This window comes from Sphaeramia orbicularis, chromosome 2 (assembly GCF_902148855.1).
Source record: "Sphaeramia orbicularis chromosome 2, fSphaOr1.1, whole genome shotgun sequence".
Taxonomy (NCBI): domain Eukaryota; kingdom Metazoa; phylum Chordata; class Actinopteri; order Kurtiformes; family Apogonidae; genus Sphaeramia; species Sphaeramia orbicularis.
Genome location: NC_043958.1, coordinates 26,299,191 through 26,322,060, shown reverse-complemented (window position 1 = coordinate 26,322,060; position 22,870 = coordinate 26,299,191). Strand labels below are relative to the sequence as shown.

The following is a 22,870-nucleotide window of genomic DNA, read 5'->3' as shown; positions in this document are numbered from 1 at the left end:
GTAGAAAAACATTTTTAACACAAGTCTGACAATTTATTTAACGATATCAGATTTTTTCCATGGACATTTTGCACCAACAAAAACGAATTTACCGAGTGAGGATTGATCTGCTCACTGAATTTTATTTTCTATGGATTTATGGATAACTAGAAAAGCACTCGGAGAGTGCAGACCTCCGCTGAGGCTGATCAGCCCCCCCCCCCCCCCCCCCCCCCATCACCACCAAAATTTAATCATTTGTTCCTTGTGCCAGTATCAATATTTCCTGAAATTTTCATTCAAATCCGTCCATAACTGTTTGAGTTATCTTGCACACGGACAGACAGACAGACAAACCAACGCCGGCAAAAACATAACCTCCTTGGCGGAGGTAAATATAGATTAGTTTAGGACAAAGTGTGTGTGGCTTTGAGAGATGAATGAATGAATGAATGAATGAAAACCGTATGGGATCAGAGCCATGAACTGGTGACACACACACCAGGAGGTGTGTGTGTGTGCCTGTGCGTGCGCCTAATGAGATATGAGCGTGTGGAAGAGAGGAATGGAACAGCATTCAGTTTTTCTATATAATCTGTTTGTCCTGTTGTTGCCGTGGTTACGGCCAACAGTGACCATTTAGAGTTCTGTTAATGAAGTCATCAGTGGAATAACTGGGGTCATCCTCAGATGTCCAGCCGGACGCACCATATATATGTGTAAATAATTCAGTTCAGTTCAGGTCAGTGTGTGTGTGTGTGTGTGTGTGTGTGGGGGGGGTGCAGACAGCTGAGGGGGTCCATCTATAGTCAGATGAGGGTGAGGAGGTCCATCCAGACAGGTGAGGGTAAGGGAGGAGCTCACAGATCCGTGGTCACAGATATCCTCTAATACTTCTTCATTCTACCCATAGTGCTGTCAGATCAGATGACTGGAAACAGCAGGAGTGGAGGCGTTGTTCTGCGTTAAATAGTGAACGCACCTGTTTAGCGCACCCTTCAACGCAAATAGTTAGTGAACGATGGCTTAGCCAACGAAATGAGCGCGGAATGGATTTTGGGTTCGTTAAGCCTCTGCGTTCACCGACCCATCGTTCGCTCTCAATTTGCGCTGAGGGGCGCACAAACGGCTGCGTTCACTATTTAACCCAGAAACGTACCCCTGGTTGAACTCCAGAAAGCAGTTACTCAGTAATACTCAGTAAAAACACAGTTAATGAAGTAAAGGAAAATCACGACAAGACTCCAAACAACAGTAAAAACAAAACATAATGTGCGTGCACTTGAAAACCCTCAGCCTGACTTATCAGGTGCACTACAGCCCCCAGTGGCCTGACTTATCAGTGCATGGCAAAGTTTTTGGAGAGATGGACGAACGGACGACCAGCTAATAATAACACCCTGCAGTCAGTGTGGCCGAGGGTAAAAACCACAAGGAAAACAATGTAAAAAAAATTCTTAACCATCTACTTTTATAGCGAGTCGGTGTCACTCACTGTTCTGCCCCCCCCCCACATTACACAGGCCATGGGGGGTGCACTGAGCATGCTCAGGTGTCTACGAAAAGAACACGGTCTATTCTATCAGCACGTTCTAAATTTTTTCCTATTGAGCACACGGTTGAACTTTTATGAAAATTTAAAATGAATCATACATCCAGAACACTCACCACAGACACGTCAGGGGTTAAAGGGTTAATATTGTCAATCAGCCGTGAGCCCTGTGGGTTGCTTCTCATCAGTTTGGCATGACTGACTGAGCATAAATGCACATATGCCAAGTCATGTAAGCAATGAATTGTAAATGCAGAGAGAGACAGGCTGATGAAGTTATATAAAGATATCAACGTAACATAGGCCCACCTGATATCACACTTTGTTAGCGATTTGATGTCATTTCTGACCCTGATTCATGGTGGTTGTGTAAGAAAAACGGGTATTGACATAAGACTTAAACTTTTAAGAGATTTTTCATGCCTACATCACAACATCAGGCTGCAGCAATGAATCTCCCAAAGCACCCTGTACTTTCACCCTATTTGCCAAAAATAAAAATCTAGTGTCAGGTACTGCATATACGCTTTTCCACCTACAAGAAGTGACGAATCACACTTGAGTGAAATGCAAACTGTCTTCTAAACAGCTCACAGATAGATCTGTACCGAATCCAACTTACCAGTATTCCTCTCCTCATCATCTCTCCTTTTAATGTCGCATTTCACAGATCTTCTGCGTGCAGTTTCGAAGATTTCACTTGACATTATTTGACATCATTTATCAGAAAACCTGTCATATCCACTTTTTTTTTAACGACAGTGTGTGTTTGTCAGCAGCTTGATGTGTGAGCTTAGAGGCTGGGATTGGAGTGAAAAGCAGTGTTGACAGTGAAAGGGCAGCATTAGGACATAAGACATCTGAAAATGACTTCCTGCTACAAATTTCTCAATAATGTACATCCTGCACTGAAATCTCTGCATACGGCTCTCGTCATCTGAGGATTTAAACTGAGTCAGTGTAACTGCAAGCAGATTAATGTCAAAAACTTGCAACCAGATTTTTTATTTCCATATAACATTTCAGAGAAACATGGTTTTGGAGCAAAGCTACATAAAATTGGCCTCATAGCATAATTGCCAAAGTCATCCACTATATGGACAAAAGTATTGGGACACGTTGAATTCAGGTGTTTCTTTTCTAACAGGGGTCTGGGCTACAAAACAATAATGACAAATGCCATACCATAGTTTTATATTGGGATAAATATAAATATAAATAAATAGTTATTTTTGCTTCCAAAATGCCTCAGAGATGGTTTTTACTTAATTTCGCTGAACACTGATATACTTTTTTAATCCATATGATTTTAAATGTTCTACCTCTAAATTTCTAAAATATTTTTCATGCTCTGACTGTAAATAATATTTTTTCTACAACTAACCATCTACTTTCTTCACATCTCACTTAGGAAGAAATATTTCGCATTAAACTTTAAGGAAATATTGCTGTTTATAAACTACACGGACAAAAATTCTGGGACATATCATGACTACAGCTTGTAAGATGTCCTGTTCATGCTGATTTGAGATATAAACCTCAATATTAATAACACTGGTCAACAACAAATTTATTGTTTAAGTTTTTTGAGCTGATTTAGGATAATTTTGGTGTGCTGAATCCAAAAAGCACATTCATTTTGCTCAATCAGGTCAGCTTTCTGAACTATGCTACATATTGGCTTTTTAACATTTTTGCTTAAATTTTTGGGCATTTTCACATCATATGATACAAAATTCTTTCATATTTCTTGCAATAAACAAGTTCTGAAGATTTTACTTTTGCCAATTTATGATTAATTTTTGTTTTTAATATTACAGGTGAATGAAATGGCTTCGACTAGAAGATCTTGCAAAAATAAGCCTGACGTATTCTGCTACGTCTGCGGTGAATACACCATTGTACCTAACAGGAATCAAGTGATCAAATGATTTTTTGTCTCTTAAAACCTATTTTGGATGAGAACTATATAAAAAATGAACTGATAAAGTCGCAAAAATGTAATCAATTTTGTGAGAAGATCAAATTTTTCAAAATCAAATTAGCAAAAAAACCTGACCTGATTGAGAAAAACAGATGTCATTTTTGGATTTAGCGGTGCAAAATGGTCCTAATTCAGTTGAAAACACCTAGACAACTTGCAAAAAACATTTTTTTGTAACCCAGTGTAATCAATGTGATATTCATCACCTCTGTTAGAAAAGAAACACCTGAATTCAATGTGTCCCAATATTTTTGTCCATATGCTATGAGGTTAACGAGATGTAGTAAATACATTTTAAACAGCAGTGTTTCTTCATGTTCACCTGTGCGTTAATCCTATATCTTACCTACCTCCTGTACTTGCATATTTTTGTATATTTTCAAGTTTAAACTGTCATCAGAAACAGGGTGCAATCGCCAAATTAATAGTTTAAACTGGTCAGAATCTTAAATGTGCCTACAATGAACTGGGCTAATTAGACTCGGGCTGATCTCCAATGTGTACGGCCTGTATTCTTGGCTCTAATCTGAAATAATGAGGTCAGTAATAAGGTTACACTCTCTGACTGCTCAGTGTGAGGCCAGCCGCTGAGGATAAACAGGGCAGCTCGGCAATTGAAACAGGTTTGACGTCTGGCCTTACAGCAATTTTGTTGCCCGCTGTGATGCGAATGCTGTCACCCCATGCTGCGAGTAGAACCAGCAGTGTGCCTATCAAAAAATACTTGAACTGGCCTTATATTACTCAGTCACTTGCATGTTAAGAGGGAAAATGGTCTGACACCGGCAGGGTGGAAAGCAAGTTCACACACCAAAAGCCACTTAAGTTAATATAATGAATGCATGACGGAGGAAATGTAGCAAAAAGGGAGAGAGAATAAGAAAAGTTAAGAACAAGAGCAGTAAAAATTAGCATAAAAATTTTGAAATGTAGGTAAAAGTACAACAAAAAAGTCTAAAAATCAAGAAAAGTTCATAAAACCAGAAGTAGAAATGTATAAAAAATTAAGAGAAACTCATTAAAAGAGCAGCAAAAAGGCATAAAAATCAAGAAAAGCTCATTAAGAAAGCAGAAAAAACTATACAGACCAAGGAAAGTTAATTAAAGCTCCAGAAAAGAGGAGTTTGCTTATATATGTGCAGTATTTTGATCAAATTAAGTAGCACCAGTTAGCTGAAATGGCTTCTAAACATGAGCTAAATTCAGCTCTGATTTGACAAAGACGTGTTAAAGCTCTGCCACTAATGTGTTTTATCAAAACTGAGGCCGGTTGCTATGCCGACTCCTCTTGTAACCAAGGAGCTAATTAGTAATGTTTCTCTTATTTTCTTGGCTTATATTCATGTGAAAAAGAAACTTGTCCGACCTCTACATATTATACAGTGCTATGTACATTGAAAATGACCCACAGTCACAGTCGTTTGGGTCCTGTCATGGTATTGTGGTTGATGTTTTTGCTGGTTTCTGGGTGTGTAGGAAAAGAGGTGATTTCAAGGTGACTATAAAGTGCTTAAAAGCGGACAGATGGTGCTGCTGTATTCAGAGCAGACCAGCAGGCCAACATACAGGACGCCTATTCTGATCATAAAGTACGCTAATGAGGTGAATCCACGAAGAAGCTGTTACGCATTACATGTGATAACCTTGAACCACGAAAAAACAACAAGAGGAGGATGTTTTTGTAATAGTTTCAGAAGACATTCAGGAATTTTTAGGCACACCTCACCTCATTTCACACACCCCGGAGACCCAATATACATGTATGCATTTCATTGCGGGACAGAAAGTAGGGAAATGAGGTAGCAGCAGCAGCAGCAGCAGTAGCAGTAGTGGACGCTGTTAGTTCAGGAGGAATATGTAGGAATATATGAGGGTCTGAGGTCTGGGATAAGACGCTCTGCAAACTACTTCACACCCTGCTGGATGTAGCCTTAGGGTAGGAGTAGGCGTCATTCGTTCCTGTGATGTTTGATCCCTGCACTCCCAGAGCTATAAGTGACTTGTATAAGATGAGAGTCATCCTTCTATATCCATGTGATTCTGCTAAGTTGGATTGCCTTTTGTACTAGAAAAAACAATCAAGTGCTTTTAAAAAATACATGAAAGGATAGATGGGATCTATTCATCCTCGTAATCAATCATTATCTCTGAACTTCAGGTTCTTTGTGCAAAGCAAAGGGGATTATATGTATTGCTAAAACAGCTATAATGCTGTTTCCTCTCTTGACCCCGTACAGGATGAAAAGGGGAAGAATAATAGGATCAGAGATGAAATAGAAAGGCAGACCTGTCTAACAGAATAAAACATTAAATATTGTATTAAGATGAGGACGGGCCGCCATCGTACAAGCACACACATGCTTAGTTTCATCCCCTGTGCTGCCGTTATCATCTGCATCAGAGTCCATCACGCCGGGGCGACGTGGCCTGAGGTGACAGAACAAGAATCTTTCAGGTCCGATAAAGCTTCAACAGCAACGCAAAATAAGCTCTGCACAACCCCGCTTTTAATTTAAAATGACAGCAAGGCTTCATTTAATTGTTCGCCTATTTCAAGACCAATTAAAGTCGCCTACTGGTGTTCTCATGTTTTTTTTTTTTTTGTTTTTTTTTTAAGTCTTTCTGTGGACAGCAAATCAAGTAGGCATTATCCTTCGGAAATGAGAACCTCCCGACATATCGGTGGCTGAGTTATGACTCATAACTTGTCCGACAAATTCACATGTATAGAATGAGTTATGACTCACATGGTGTGTTTGGCTCAAATCTGATACCTTTCAGTGGAAGGAAAAAATATATAAATAAACCTGCATATGTAACTGCTGTGCGCACAAACCCACAGAAGTGAGTGCTTAGGAAGGACACACAATTCAAAAGCAGCAAGGACACTGCTGAGGAATATGGACAGAAATATCATAATTAGGGATGGAAGAAAACAGATATGCTGGACTATCGCATGATTACGTATTGTGTTACATATCAGTTTCTAAAAATACTGTATAGGGTTCCAATTAATAGCTTATATGCAGTTATTTGGGGTGTACATGTGCTGCAAATTTTATCCCACTTTCCAGGAATGTGAATATTAACAACTGGTTCATCATCATGGTTTAAAACTTTCCCTATTAGATACAGGTAGCATACGACCTGACTGAAGACCTGAGACACAGAACCACAGGTACTGGACCCAGAATTGATCCCTCACCAGAACTCTGCTTTTTGTGACTTGCCTGAAGACCACTGACAAAAGCGATCCGATATAATCCAACATTTTTACATCTTAAGGCGAAGACACACCAACCTGACTGCCAATCGTCGCCAAAAAAGGTAGCCTGACCATCAGTCACCCTCTGTCTCCCCGACATGGTCAAAAAACGTGTGAAGAACACACCAAATTGACTACCGACTTCAGCGTATGTTCTGCGCTCATGCGGTAAAACCGGAAAATGACGGAACATCTCCCTAAACGCAGAGCTTGCTTTCATCAGTCATTGTTGTCAGCAGAGAGTGTTGAGTAGTCAAGAAGGGTTGTTGTACTTGTTAAATGGATGGCTAGTAATAAGAAGATACTGGTGCTGTCAGCTCTCGGGCTTTATCTTGTGAAAGAAGAAAGATGTCACAGGCAAAAACTAAGGAGAAATCGCACTATGCTAACAATGCTAACAGCGTCCACTTCATGGAATGAATGAAGTTCATAGGCAACAATGACTGGCACTCATTCAGATACGATACAAACAGATAATGGCCTATTATAGAAGACAATAATAGCGTGAAGTACCTTGGCATAGCTGTACTCTAGAGCCGGACCGCTTAATCGGCCGGCCGATTAATCGGGCCGATTATAGCATATCACCAATTAATCAACATCGGCCAATATGTAGCATATATATTAACTTTTTTTGCTGCATGGAGATTCTGTCACTCGCTGCTCCTGTGTGTGTGTGTGTGTGTGTGTGTGTGTGTGTGTGTGTGTGTGTGTGTGTGTGTGTGTGTGTGTGTGTGTGTGTGTGTGCTGCCCAGAGAATAAGAGGAACTTTAAAGTGAGTTAGTTTCACTTTCACTCCTGCTCAGACAATGACGCTATGACCCCCCCACACACACAATCACCCCAGCGAAAATCACAGACTGCTACTGCGCGCTCTGAAGAGGATGGACCGCTAAACCCCTCCCTCCGAAAATCACCCCCCCCCCCCCCCCCCCGTCTTATGAAGTATTCACCCCCCCACACACACCCATGTCCATGCACTTCCTGTCTACTTCACAGTTTCATTCTGCAGACAGGCCTGGGTGTTAATAATGTAGGGGAGACTGGAGACAGTTGTAACACGGGTCTTGCAATTGCTCCAATCAGGAACAACTTAGGACTCATCTAATTCACTCTGCACATGCTCAGTTTAGTCCTTAGTCCACATAAGAAGTTGTAGTGCCATGAGGCAGACACATCCAAATTTGTGAGTGAAAACAGAATTATGTGCTCAGTCATATTTTTTGCTCTAATGATTTTTGTGATTGCATAGTTTGCATTTGAAAGTTGTGTCAATTATATTTGTGAGATAAACAAAGATTTATGCAACTGTTTATCCACCTGTCCACAATTATCTAATATAAGATTATTATATCCTGTGTAGATCAGTGTTCTTATTTCATATATCGGCCAATATATCGGTTATCGGCCGATATATTGGATATCGGCTTTTTTTAGCCCCCAGTATCGGTATCGGCATCGGCCCCAAAAATCCCATATTGGTCGTGCTCTACTGTATTCACATGTAAACTTCTCTGTCACTGATTCACTAGTCAAGGGCTATCCCTCCACCAATTAGACTGGTCCAACTGAATGACAGGTAGTGGCCAATTCCACATCTTGAATCGGCCGCAAAGACTGGTAACCACAGTAATGACAGCCGATCACACAGAACACGTCAAACAGACTCATGTCACCGACCTGACATGCCCGACTGCCCGATGTTGTCCGACCGCCGAAAATCAGGTTGGTGTATCTTCACCTTTAGATTACTCTTATGTAGATATTCACCGAAGTCAACTGTCCCTATAAACTAAAGAAATAAATTAAAGACAGTGGTTTCACCTATTTTATCAGTTAACTTTAGCTTTTTACCCCTCAGCCGAGGGGTATTGCAATCGTTTTGTCATCTTTCTGTCCATCTGTCCGTCCGTCTGTCTGTCCATTCAATGACACAATTGCATTATCTGAAGAATGCATTGAGATATCTGCACCAAATTTATACTGTAAATGCATCTTAGCATGGAGCACAAGCCTCTTGAAAATGGGTGACCTTGATCTACTTTTTCAAGGTCAAATGGCCTTGTGCAGTTATAATATCTGAGTACTTTCAAATATACATATGTATATAATAAGTTTTACACAAAGACAATCTAATCTAAATTATAGGGCAGTAACTTTCAACAGAATCTTACACTATATTTGGCCAAAGGGTATTAAAAGCGTACAGCGCATTATGTTTTATACTTGTTTCTTGATTTGATTCAAGGATTTTTAGTGTCCACTTATGTCTGCACATGGGAAAATATGGCCAAAAATGCTGTCAAGATAAACATTTTCACTCCAAAAATATTTTAAATCATTGTTTCATTCAAGATTAGTAGTTATTTGTGTTTTAAAATGATTCTTTATAATACAAAGTAGAATAATTCAGAAATCTAGGAGAAGATGCAAAACTTTAATAGAGATAAAAATCCAGTTAAACAACAAAACATTGACAGGTTTGGTGTGTTTCAGATGATGGCTTGATAAATATAAATATATATCATGTTTTACTCATTTCCCTTGCATTTAGTCACAGTTTTCAATGCGCAAACCTTTCCACCTTTCAAGTTTGTTTTTAATGATTGAAAATGTGCTTAAAAACCAACTCAACACTTTGGTGGAAATCCAATTAGTGGATCAGTTTTTGCTGTGCTTAAATCCCCCGACTTACGGATGGGTAAGTCATTAAAATAATAAGGAACAGCACTGTCAAAACTTTTCAACGCCGCAAGCATCTGTTTCAAATGGTCCATTTATCATGAAATACAGTATTTTACAGAAGGCGTTGCACACAGGCATTGCTAGTATAGACTGCTTGGCTATCGAGGTTATCTCAGTCTGTTTATTATAATACTTTAGCATCTGCGCTAAAGTGTTCGGTTACAGTCCACCCTAACTTACATGTTGTTTTGCTGCTGTTTGACAAAATACTGATGAATTACCATAAACCTGTCAGCTGCAGATCTGGTTTCTGAACTCCAAAGTACAGGGAGTCTAATTTACTCAGATGACTGAGTTACATGTGAGTGTAAAAACGTTTTTGAATCATTGCAAAGGTTTGATGGGACAGATGAATCCACCACAGTCTGTGTAATTAACCCATAAAGACTCAAACATCCACCGGTAACCAAAATACATCTACTGATCTAAAATGTTTAATACTAGGGATGTTAATAATGATTTTGGCATAAAAATGTAATATCGGTGAATATCGTTAATGTTTTTTTTGCCTATCATTAAAACCGATAAAATATTGCCTTGATTTCGCCAGCATTTACCGACGCATAAATGAAGCACTGTTTGTAGCTGAAAGAAATGTGCAGTTTTCAAAATTGTACAGTAGAGTTGCCACACTGTAATAGACTCATGGAGGGAGGGAGAGAAAATAAATAAATATGGCATTTTTTCCACAACTTAAGTTGAAGTATGTATTCTTTGCACAGACAGTGTTTACATTTTAAAAGCCTTGTTGCATTTGAGAATGCATCCAATGGGGCATCACAGTAAAATTAGGCATGATGTGTTCATTCCATGACAGGAGATATGTGATGTCACCTAAAATTAGTTTAATATCCCACATATATCGGCAGCGGTATCGGTAGATATCGCAATCGGAAATTAGGCGTTGGACAATATCGGCATATCATTTTTTGGCAAAAAAGCCAATATCGGACATCCCTATTTAATACCTATCAATCCATATAAATAATTGGTGTAAAATGCAGTTCGTCATCTTTTCATGGTCATCAGATATGGCCCATTTGGACGTTCAGAGGCTCCATAGTGAACGTGGAAACACCATCTTCTACAACATTGATTCACCAGTAAAACCCATGGAGTTTGATAAATGACAGTTCAGGGAAACACTTGGTGTATGTTCAGTTAATGATATATTTGACTGAAAAATTCAGTTTTTCTTCACTGTTCTCTGTTTCTGATATAATAACTCTCAACTTAAATTAGAGATTTTATAGACATTTACATGATCAGTAAATTAAATATAGAGAAATAGGTGATTTTCACTCTTAAAATGCAGCATACAGAGGATAATTTTGTGATAAATGGGAAGAAATCACATAAAGATTAAAAACAGAGAAAAAAAAATCATTTGGGATCTGCTACAAAAGTAACACTGGGTCTTTATGGGTTAATGGCAAACTGCATCTAATTTTAAAGGAAAATGTCTACTAGTGTTTACGTCATCCCAATATTGTCAATATGGTAATGATCACATAACTCTCCTACATTTTACACGCAAAACTGTGATTCAGATCATATGTTGTGATGCTTCCTTTTAACGTCATCATATGATCTTTTGGCCAGAACCACCCGACCACTATAAAATAAGGCAGCCCTGAGTGTTAAAAAGGCTATAAGAAATGCAAAAGCAGATCCCAATGTGATGACTGCTTTAAAATGTGGCCAAAAAAAAAAAAAAAATGTGTATGCCATCTATGTACTACACCTCTTTTGCTAAAAGTAGATAAAAAAAAAGGCAGAAAATCTCAATAATAATATATTTAATCATAAATCTGCATCATGATACTTTTTGCATTTATAGATTCTTGCCAATACCCAGACCTAGTCACAATGAGTGCTGTTAAACATAAATATACAGAAATTTGTCCTTGAACGAGGCACTGAATCACTAATTGGTTCAGGCGCGCTGCTCCATAGCTTTCGGTGACCTTTGACCTCCCTGTGGAGAGGCCCCGGCAGGAAGAGTGTTTCACTGCATGAGTCAGTGAAGTATCAGATTATCAGCAAGCGCTTATCAATATGCTCAGCAATGTATCATACTATAGGGGTCATTGTGTGGTGCTGGGATAATTGACCAGCTCTAGAGATGCTGTTATAAGCCACAATAAAAAAAAAAAAAAAGAAACAAAAACTCAGCTAAAAGTCAACATTCACATGTGTTAATTCTCCGCTCATTAACTGTGAGTGGAAACATGAGTCACCGATCAACAGTTTCCCTGTCAGAATAATTGTTCATTAAAAGAAATCCTGATTCGATTCAGAAGGACTAGCTGTGTAAGGCTATCAGGAAATATATTTCACAAAGCTGTGTCTCTAATCAGCCGCAACAAAGTGACAATGTTAATGAGTGCTGGTTTTCACTGACTTTTGTACGGACTTGACAAGTGTTGACTGGAGTGTTGTTGATTCACTCAAAGTGCTGATATGGCTCCGAGGCACCTCTTCAAAACTATTTAAAAGCGTTAAATTAACTCTGATGGCTGGCACACAGGACAGCTAATGGATTGGAAGGATTCTTGAAGGCACTCTCTGCCCTTGTCAACTGTCTTTAACCCTTTAACTCCTGACGTGTCTGTGGTGAACGTTGTGAATTTGTGGTTTGTTTTAAATATTCATAAAAATTTAAGCATTTGCTCAATAGGAAAAATTTCAAAATGTGCTGATAGAATAGACCTCGTTCTTTCCATACATATCTGTGCATGCTCAGTGCACCCCCTGACCGCCTGTGGAATAAATAGGGGGCAAAACACAGAGCAGTGAGTGAGGCCCACTCACTATAAAAACAGACAATTGGGGCTTTTTTTTGCACCGTTTTCCTTGTAATTTTCTGTTTTTAAAGTTGTTTGCACTCTTGTGTTACATTTCCTTTATTTTTTAGACTGTGTTTTTACCAAGTTTTGACTGTGCAACTGCTTTTTGGAGTTCAACCCAGTGCCAAAAAGCAGCGGAACTGATTTAGAGAAAAAAAAAAAAGAGCCCCAAAACAAAAACTACTGGGCCAAAATTGATGTACATTCCAAGTGTTTTATTTAGTAAAAACCTGTAAAACTTCAATTCCTCCCTTTGTCTTTTTCTATTAGCCCACCCTGAAAACATACAGTAAAGCAAACCTGCTGAAGAAAAGGAACACAAGCACAAACTCACAGCAGCTTTTATGACACTTCTACAGACGCAAATTCCAAACAGCCCATTTCATTGAAATAATGTCTCAGGGGTTAAAGGGTTAACGCTCTCTGTAACATATGGAGATTTGCTCTCTGAACCAAATGCCAGGCATATTAGCTCCGGCACGCAGGCAGCACACCTCAGAGGACCCTGCCCTTCTTAAGTGATTTACTCCCTTAAGCTTAGCCGCATTGCTTCTGTAATTAACGGAAATTGAAACAGACCTTAAGATGAGGAAAACAATCTGTCTGCTGGCTTTTTTTTCCTGAATGTGACTGAGGCGACTTTTGTTGACACACCGCGTGAATGTTAACACCACAGCTCTACCCTCTGTTACATGCCAATAAGAGCACGTTTGGTGAGTTGAAGCCCCCGGGAGCGAAGGACAATCTGCACCACAACAGTTCAATCAATTCAGTTACCTTTGACTCACTGCCTCTAGGTAAAGCCAATGAAGCTGACATCACTCCTCTTGCAAGCTTAAGTAACAATCTGGGTCATTATTGATGAAACTGTTGATCTGTTTGATAAATCCTCAATGTACAAAGGGTCAAACTGATTAAAAAAAATCCCAGGAAGTGGAAAAAAGCAGCAAATGTTCACACTTTTGGGGACCATATGGTTGTGCCACTTGATTAATTACAGTAAATGTTATCAGTTTCCCAGGATTCATATAATTACTCCTCTTCATTAAAAGATTAACTTTGTCATTATTCATTTGACTGTTGATTCATTTAATAAACTCTAGATGCAGAAAAGGTTAAAAAAAAAAAAAAAGTTGTAATAAACTAGTCATCAAATGTTTAAATATTATCAGTGTCTCAGGGTTAAAATAGTGGTTCTTCTTTATTAAATGAATCAACAGCTGAATGAATGATGACAAAGATGTTCATTTAAGTAACTCTTGATGGACTCAAAGAAAGGGGGAAAAAAAATCACAGGAAAAGCAGCAAATGCTCATGTTTTGAGACTGGAACCAGAACCAGAGACTGGAACCAGATTGGAACTAATTGGTCCAACAACAACACTGCAACCATAACTGTATGACTGTACTGTTGTTATCCATTTACACATTCAAATAAAGTCTTTACTCCTTTAAATTCATCATCATTTGAATGAATGATGACAGATATCCTCATTTAAGGTCTGATAATTGACAAACAGTCCAGGAAAAGGCAGAAAATGTTCAGGTTTTTGAAGTTGAAATCGGAGACTTTCTGACTGCACTGATTAAGTAGTTATTAAACACATGACTATTATCAGTTTCCCAGGGTTCATATAATGATTCATATTTGTTATACAATTCAATAGTTGAATGAATGATGACAAAGCTTTGCATATAAATTGAGAATACTGGCAAAAATCCCAAGAAAAAGCAGCAAATGCACAGGTTTTGAAGATGGAACCTGTGAGTGTATGGCTGTTTTTCTGCAAATATATTGTGAGTTATTAGCTTCTAAATTAAGCAGCTGATCTGCTTGTTTAACATGATTCATACAGTCATTTACTTATCCATTCGTCCATTTATTTAATAACTCCCTCAGTATGACCGAGGGAATGAGAATTAGAACATAAATGGATGAGTGAATAATTTAATATTGTTAGCCTTATACCATAATTGCCTAAGTCATACTCTATATGGACAAAAGTATTGGAACATGTTGAATTCAGGTGTTGTCCAATGTCACAATATAGTTTTATACTTTGATAAATATCATAAATATTGATGTTTATATCTCAAATCAGCATGAACAGGGCATCTTTCAGCTGTAGCCATGATGTGTCCCAACATTTTTGTCCACATAGTTTATAAACATCAATATTTCCTTAAAGTTTAATGCGAAATATTTCTTCCTAAGTGAAATGTGAAGAAAGTAGATGGTTAGTTGTGGTGGAAAATTATTATTTACAGTCAGAGCATGACAAATATTTTAGAAATGTAGGGGTAGAACATTTAAAATCATAGTCATGGATGGATGGATAGATAGATAGATAGATAGATAGATAGATAGATAGATAGATAGATAGATAGATAGATAGATAGATAGATAGATAGATAGATAGATAGATAGATAGATAGATAGATAGATAGATAGATAGATAGATAGTCTTTATTGAGCCTTTATTGATCCCAATAAAGGAAATTGTAGCATGACAGACAGCAAAAATAGAACATAAAATCAACATAGAATACTATAGCAAACACACTATACATTAGAAGTATAAAAAAAACAGTAGTAGAAAAACAGTAAGGTGCAACAATCAACTGTAATGTGCAAAGTAAAATGGAATTTTGAAAGCAAAGAAAATGATTTAAACCAGGGGTGTCAAACATGCGGCCTGGGGGCCAAATGGCAAAGGTTCCAATCTGGCCCAACGGATGAATTTGCGAAATGAAAAAAATTAAACTGAGGATATTAACAATCATGGGTGTCAAAATTACATTTATAATCTATCCTTGCAATAAATGTGAATAAGATGAACAAATATGAACAACCTGAAATGTTTTAAGAAAAAATAGTTCTACTTTTAACAAAATAATAGATTTTACTGTGATCTGCCAGTTGTGTTAATGATAAGCTGAGACATATTATTGTAGAAATGGTTCTTATTTTAGTTCCAAACTCTAATATTTTAACAACATTATACCTGTTAGAAAATGTTTGTGTAACCTTGTGTGTAATGTCCATGTATAAATGATAAGTTGAAGCATAATATTGTTAAAATTGCACATGGTTGTTCAGGTCATTCATATTTTCATAATGCAATTTGACTTTTTTCACACTAAAACAAAGTGGAAAATGTTAGATTATTAGGTAAAGGTTATTATGCCTATTAATGGGGGCAGCCATGGCTCAGGTGGTAGAGCGGGTCGTCCAATAACCGAAGGATTGGCGGTTCAAATCCCACTCTATTGTGTCCTTGGGCAAGACACTTCACCCTCCTTGCCTCCAGTGCCACTCACACTGGTGTATGAATGTTTGGTGGTGGTCAGAGGGGCCATAGGCGCAAATTGGCAGCCACGCTTCTGTCAGTCTGCCCCAGGGCAGCTGTGGCTACAGATGTAGTTTACCACCACCAGAGTGTGAATGTGAGAGCGAATGAATAATGGATCAATAATGTAAAGTTCTTTGGGTGTCTAGAAAAGCACTATATAAAATCTAATCCATTATTATTATTATTGCACTGGTCTGGCCCACTTGAGATCACATTGGGTTGTATGTGGCCCCTGAACTAAAATGAGTTTGACACCCCTGATTTAAACCAAACTAACCAATGCAATGCAATGATATTTATCATAATATAAAACTGTATTATGACATTTGTCATTATTGTTTTGGATCCCAGACCCCTGTTAGAAAAGAAACACCTGAATTCAATGTGTCCCAATACTTTTGTCCACATAGTGTATGACTTAGGCAATTATGCTATGAGGATCAGTGGCGGCACCAGGATTTTAAAAGTGGGGGGGCAACTGGAGGGCAAAGAAAATGTTGGGGGGGCGGACAAAAAAATTAACGCTTTGCATACATACATACATATATATATATATATATATATATATATATATATATATATATATATATATATATATATGTATATATGTATAGCCTATCCGTTACACTTTATATAGAGGGCAATTTTAGGTAAAATCAGGTAATACTTAATGTATTCAAGGTATTTGTTAAAAACTACAGCATGAACAAGTCAGACTTTCTGTTCTGATTATTTAATAGGTACAATCTACTTTCACATATTTCTCTAAACACATCAGAAAAACATGCAGCAAAAAAACAGCAATGCCAATGTATGCAAGTTAATAAATGTTGAAAACAAAATAAAACTAATAGCCTAACCAACTAATCAAACAAAACGTATGTATACAATGGCTTCCACTACATGCACATGTATATAATCACTGACAACATCTGTAGGCTTAGGTACACTTTCATACCGACCGGTATAATCTTCTAGCAGAAATTTAAACTGAGTGATAAAACAGACCTGAACAGTGAACAAAACTATTTGTAATTAATAGTTGGGTTTAAAACATAAAAAACTAGTCCTTATGTTATTCGTGCTAATTCTTTGCTTTACATTTCTTATGTAGAAGAAAGATGAATGCAATACAAGTGGAGGTATTAATCCATTCCAGAACTGAAGGCACACATATTATGAACCTGAACTATATTATTCATCAGAAACACCCTCTGCATGTCTGCCTGGTTGGATTAGAAGTGGATCAAAATGTGTTATGTACGCTTTCATTGACGGATTTTTCATATTTCTTCGTTGCCAGAGTTTTCCCAAAGATTTGCCCAAATCTGGGTGGGGGGGGGCAACTGGGGGGGCAAAGGTTGTGACTGGGGGAGCATTTGCCCCCCCATGCCCCCCCTTGGTGCCGCCACTGGATATGTAAATAAGGTGATGAGTTAATGAGTTTAATAAATAAACAGGTAGACTGAACCCTGCTGTCATGAGTCTGTGTGTACATACATGTACCCAGTGAACTTCACCTGTCCTGCAGGTGCGCCTCACCTTTTGCTCCTCTGGGCATTCTTCTTGTCCTTCTTGTTCATCACCACGGGGACGCAGCTCGTCAGCTCGGTCCAGTCGGCGTGTAACCCACAGCTCCAGCCCGTGGAGAACCGGGAGAAAAGCCACGACTCCGCTTTCCCCGGCCGGTGACAGGTGCATTTCCTCTGGCCGGGCATGCAGTCGCAGGGCTGCTCCAGCTGGATGTTTTTGACCAGATGGCGCCCGAACGTCGTCCCGCCGGTCTTCTGGATGTGCAGAAACACCATCACATCCTCTCCTCGGATGTCGAAGTCAATGCGTCTGTCCAGGTCTCGCTCCGTGAAGTTGAATTTGGAGGTGATCTTAGAGGGAAGGTCCTCGTCCGCGTCCGGCTCCGCGTAAACTAACTCCAACCCGGATGAGTAGCGCTGGAACAGCCCCTTGTCGTCTCCGCTGAAGTAGCAGGTGTTGCTGTCCGCAGGGCACACATACTGGTAGCCGATCATTAAGAAGAGCACCGCCGCAATGGGAATGAAGATGAGTCTATTGAACTTCTCCTCCATGATGGACAAAAAAAAAAAAAAAAAACTGTAAATCACGCCGTCGGCACAAACGGTAACGTGATGTCCCAGTGCTGTTCCTCCTCTCCGCGTCTCATCCTGCAGATCAGACTTTTAGAAGCCTCTCCTGTGTTGACAAAACCCGGACTCTTTTCTCAAGCAGGTTCGGGATCCGTGTTCTCACACCTCGTCCTGCATGAGAACAGCCCCACTTCTCAAACTTAAAGCTCTCACGCGCAACGACGCACTTATTTCCTCAAAGCGCTCAAAAACACGCCATCTTCATTCTAGAGGGGGAATCGTCTGAGGGAACGCAATAACACCTTAGACGCGTCAGGAAAAAGCGGCACATCCCCACGTGAGGAGGGTTCATGCTCAACCGTCCTGCCAAAGCCAACTGCTGATGGGTATCTGAGCCAGGAGCACGAGCGTCAACATGGAGAGAAAGAACGCGTGAATATCCGGTCACCGCTTTCAAATTAACATCTGAGTGGATGAGGCGCACGCTCCTTACGCACTAGTGGAACTGACTTTAACCCTTTCACCAGTGGCGGCACCAGGATTTTAAACGTGGGGGGGGGGGCAACTGGAGGGCAAAGAAAATGTTGGGGGGGGCGGCAAAAAAAAATTAACGCTTTGCGCTTTAGCGGCTGCTTTATATATATATATATATAAAATAAAGTATTATAAGTGTAGGCCTAATGTATTCTAAATTCAGCTTTTATAAAACATTATGAAAGCTGAATTTAGAATACATTAGGCCATCCATACCAAAGTGACAACAGTGTTTGAAGGAAGAATCTCAAATCCTTGGTTACAGAACACATTCTAACCATCATAACTGTAGCCAGTTATAAAGACACAGAGGACTGCTCTGACATGTAGTTTCTGACACTGAATAATGCCTTATAAACATCAATAATAAGTTACAAGAGCTTTTAGTAAAATGACAACACTGTCTAAGGTTATTAGCAATTGTATAATTTTATAACACAAGTATGATGACTTATGAGCAGTATTCTTAATAACTCTTATTTTGCAAAAATAAAACATTAAAAGAACAGAGACAGTAAGTAGAAGTGTTACATGTTGCTTTATACATAAATAAAAAATAATGTGGCAGCCCTAAATCTTTGTTAATTCATACATTCATAATTATTTTTTTTAATAAAAATGAAATCCCTAAAATAGATGGATATAGAGACCAGTGACAAAACCTAATAAAAGTTCCCCACCTAAAAAACTAAATTCCATCACATTGCTTCTGTGCCAGAATCCAAATCCCCCAATGTTCATCCGAGAACTTTTAACTTTAACTTTAACCAAGCATCTGAGGAACTAAGCAATGCACTTTCAAGAATAAACCATAAGCTTAATTTACATTTAATCTGCAATGGGTAGTAAAGTACCATGTTATGTAACCCTTTATAAGTGGCTAGATTTATGATGGTTATAATGTATTATGTAACTCAGGACTTGATATTCTTCCTTCAAACATTGTTGTCACTTTGGTATGGATGTATAAAACTTTATGAAAGCTGAATTTAGAATACATTGGGCCTACACTTATAATACTTTATTAACCTCGGTATAAGTTGTTGTACATGATCATAAACTGTTGTAATGACTTTTATAATGCATTATAAATGCATTATAATGTCTTATGAATGTGCGCTTAATGCATTATAAACTAGACCTTTCTATTAAGTGTTACCAAATGCTTTAATTATAACTGTACTTAAATGATTTAAGTTTTATGACATTACAATAAAATGTTAAGTGCATTCTACTAATTTGTAGACATAGTTGGAAGTACGAAAAAGTTTAAGTTGCATGGATTTAAATCACCAAGTTTTAGTCATGACCACACCTTTTTATCTCCGCATTGCACTGTGGGTATTGGGCATGTTGTTGAAAATGTGTTATTTTTATGTGCAGGGGTTCAGCAGGGTTGTGGTGTTAATGTTAATTTTGACTTAATGTGTGAATGGCAGTGTTTATTGGCCTTTTTGTGTTTGTTTTTGTATTTTTTTAGAGCTGCACCATGAGTGAGAGCCGTAGGCTGAACAATGTCTTACCTGTTCAGTTATGAATGTTCTTGTACAATGAAAACATATACCTTGCTAAATTAGAAATGCTCCCTGTATTGGTAAATGACATTGAGCTAACTTCCATCCACACTATAATATATTAAGTTGAATATTTATACAAAGCACTTCATATTGCAAAAGATTTTAATCGAAATCAACTGGGAATTGCGTAAAATGAACTGATGATATTAAGTCTAATGATTATGCAAAGCAACTGACATTGCAATAGATTTTAAGTGAAATTAACTTGGCATTTAGTGTGTTGTATTTAGAATAGCAATTCCATTCAAATCAAGCATTTAAGTTTAATACATTAAAGTTTTCATTACTCATCACTTAAATTTTTTAAGGCAACGAGTTACCTGAGATTTTTTAAGTAAACTCAACTTATCCGGTCTTACAGTGTATAAATGATCATTTTCTACCATAACTAACCATCTGATTTCTTCACATCTCCCATCAAATTTTAAGGAAATATTGATGTTTATAAACTATATGGACAAAAATATTGGGACACATCATGTCTGCAGATGTAAGATTTCTTGTTCATGCTGATCTGAGATATAAACATCAATATTGATAGTCATTGTGATATTTATTACAATATAAAAATATATTATGACATTCGTCATTATTGTTTTGTATCCCAGACCCCTGTTAGAAAAGAAACACCTGAATTCAGTGAAATGTCCCAATACTTTTGTCCATATAGTGTATGACTTAGGCATTTATGCTATGAGGCAAACGATATATTGGTCAGTCAGATTTGCGTATCTTGACATGCAAACCTTTATGCAAACACTAATTTTACATTATCACTTTTAACCACTTGACAATACTTTCTAGAAATTTGACGTTTAACCCATAAAGACTTAAACATCCACCAGAGACCAAAATCACTTACAAACTGTTAAATACCTGTTTATCCACTAATCCTATTAATACATGTAAATAATTGGTGTAAAATACAGTTTGTCATCTTTTCATGGTCATCAGATGTGACCCATTTGGACGTTCAGAGGCTCCGTAGTGAACGTGGAAACATTGTCATCTTCTACAACATTGATTCACCAGTAAACTCAATGGAGTCGGATCAATGACAGTGGATGGACACACTTGGTTTATGTTCAGTTATTGATAAATTTTGCAGAAAAGGATATTTTTTCCTCAGTTTTCTGTCTTTCAGATATAATAACCCTTAACTTTAATGTGAGCTTTTATGAACATCTACATGATCAGTCAATGAAATATAGGAAAATACCAGATTTTCAGTGAAAAAACACAAATCACAGACAATAATATTGTAATAAATGGCAATAAATCCCTTGAGAAAAGTTAAATAGAGAGAACAATTTATTTGGGAACTACCAAGTAACACTGGGTCTTTATGGATTGACAGGATTTTCTTTTTTTTTTTCTAATTCTTGTCAAAAGGCCAAATTATATTGACCATGATTTTAATTGTTAAAGTACATCCAAGGGGTGACAATATAATGTAGACTACATGTACATTTCTGCAGAGTTTTTATGTGTTTTTACCAAACTCAAATCAAAGCTCAAAGGACAGAGGGAGTCTTATGCCAAACAGATAAAGCCCACTGAGGTAAATTTGTGATTTGTGTCATCAATTTCTACAAATAATATTAATGCAGCTGTAATAATCACTTTGGCCTGCGCAAAAATGCCTAAAATTTACTCTGAGACTTTCAAAACTATATCCTGTGTTTTCTTTTAATCATTGTGCTAATTCCTGGTTATCTAATATTATTTATTATTACTGACATTCATTGTTTCAATCACTTTTATTTTCCTGTGGATGTTCCTGTTGTTTATGGCTTTATATTTGTGAAATATTCTATGCAAAATTAACTTTCCCTATAATTTCTAAACCTTTGTGTGTTGTGGTTATGATTCCAGCAAATAAATCAAAATGATTCATCAGGCCCAAGTTCTTAAGTTACATAATAATAGAACAATCAAAAAAAGTGAACACATCAATGGAAACTAAGAAACGCTTGTAAAGTAGCCTCTTTTTTTTCTTTCTTTAAAGAGTTTTGACTAGATATTTATTTAATTAATTTAACTATTGCATGGTTGACACCACTCACAGAAATACCAGTCTATTTGGCTCTGGATTACAATGGCCTTTTATTAACTTCTTAATTTCTCAACCTCCTAGCATACATTAAATCACAGGATGTTATTGTGTTGCAGTCGATATCACAGAAAATCAAGCAGAAGTCATGACTGAGACCAAAACAAGGACATAATGGCAATCATATATGACAGAATGATGTGGTCTTGGGGTGTGAAAAGGCTCAAATTGTTAGTAGGTAACAACTACAGCACTAGCAGTACCACACAAATACGCAGCAAAAATTAGAGAGTTGAAATTTCAGGGTTAAACATTTGAGAGTCAATTTTCACTCTCAAAGTGTGGTTTGAACTCACTGTGAGTTAAATGTCACTCAGAGTTGGGGTTAATGAAAAGAGTTAGTCAAACCTGTGGAAATTAACTCAGCAGAAGTGTTGTTTTGTGTCTCTCCAGTGTTAATTTGCCTGACCCCTGCATTTCAAACCAGGTGAACCTGTGCAATTTCTATCAGACTGTCACTGTCAGAGAGAAAAAAGAGGAAAAATACTTTTTCTTAAAAAAAAAATGCATAAGTTTTCTTTGAATCATCCTGTTCACATTGAATTTGAAGTCATTTTTAATGGAGTCACTTTTTTATGATTAAAATTAACACTACTTTCAGAGTGAAAATTAAGTCAAATGAGTGTTATTTTTGTTACTTTCATGATGTTATTTTAACTCTGAGTTAAAGGAGAAACTCTGACAGTGTAAATAATAAATCCATATGGGTTCATTTAACCCAGGTCGGTGAGATTATGAAGGGCAGCTGTGGTTCAGTTGGTAGAGCGGGTCGTCCAATGACCAAAGGGTTGGTGGTTCCAATCCTGGCTCCAATTATC

General features: G+C 37.7%; 1 protein-coding gene across 1 annotated transcript in view; it reads right to left on the bottom strand.

Annotated features, from left to right (window-relative positions):
- LOC115435870 (heparan-sulfate 6-O-sulfotransferase 3-B-like) overlaps positions 1-18,281 on the bottom strand; it is a 67,392-nt gene extending 49,111 nt beyond the window's left edge. Inside the window, exon 1 of the mRNA XM_030158486.1 lies at positions 17,269-18,281. Coding sequence (XP_030014346.1) covers positions 17,269-17,810 — 542 coding nt within the window. The 5' untranslated portion in view covers positions 17,811-18,281. The remainder of the gene's footprint in view (positions 1-17,268) is intronic.
- Between the last annotated feature and the right edge of the window lie 4,589 nt (positions 18,282-22,870).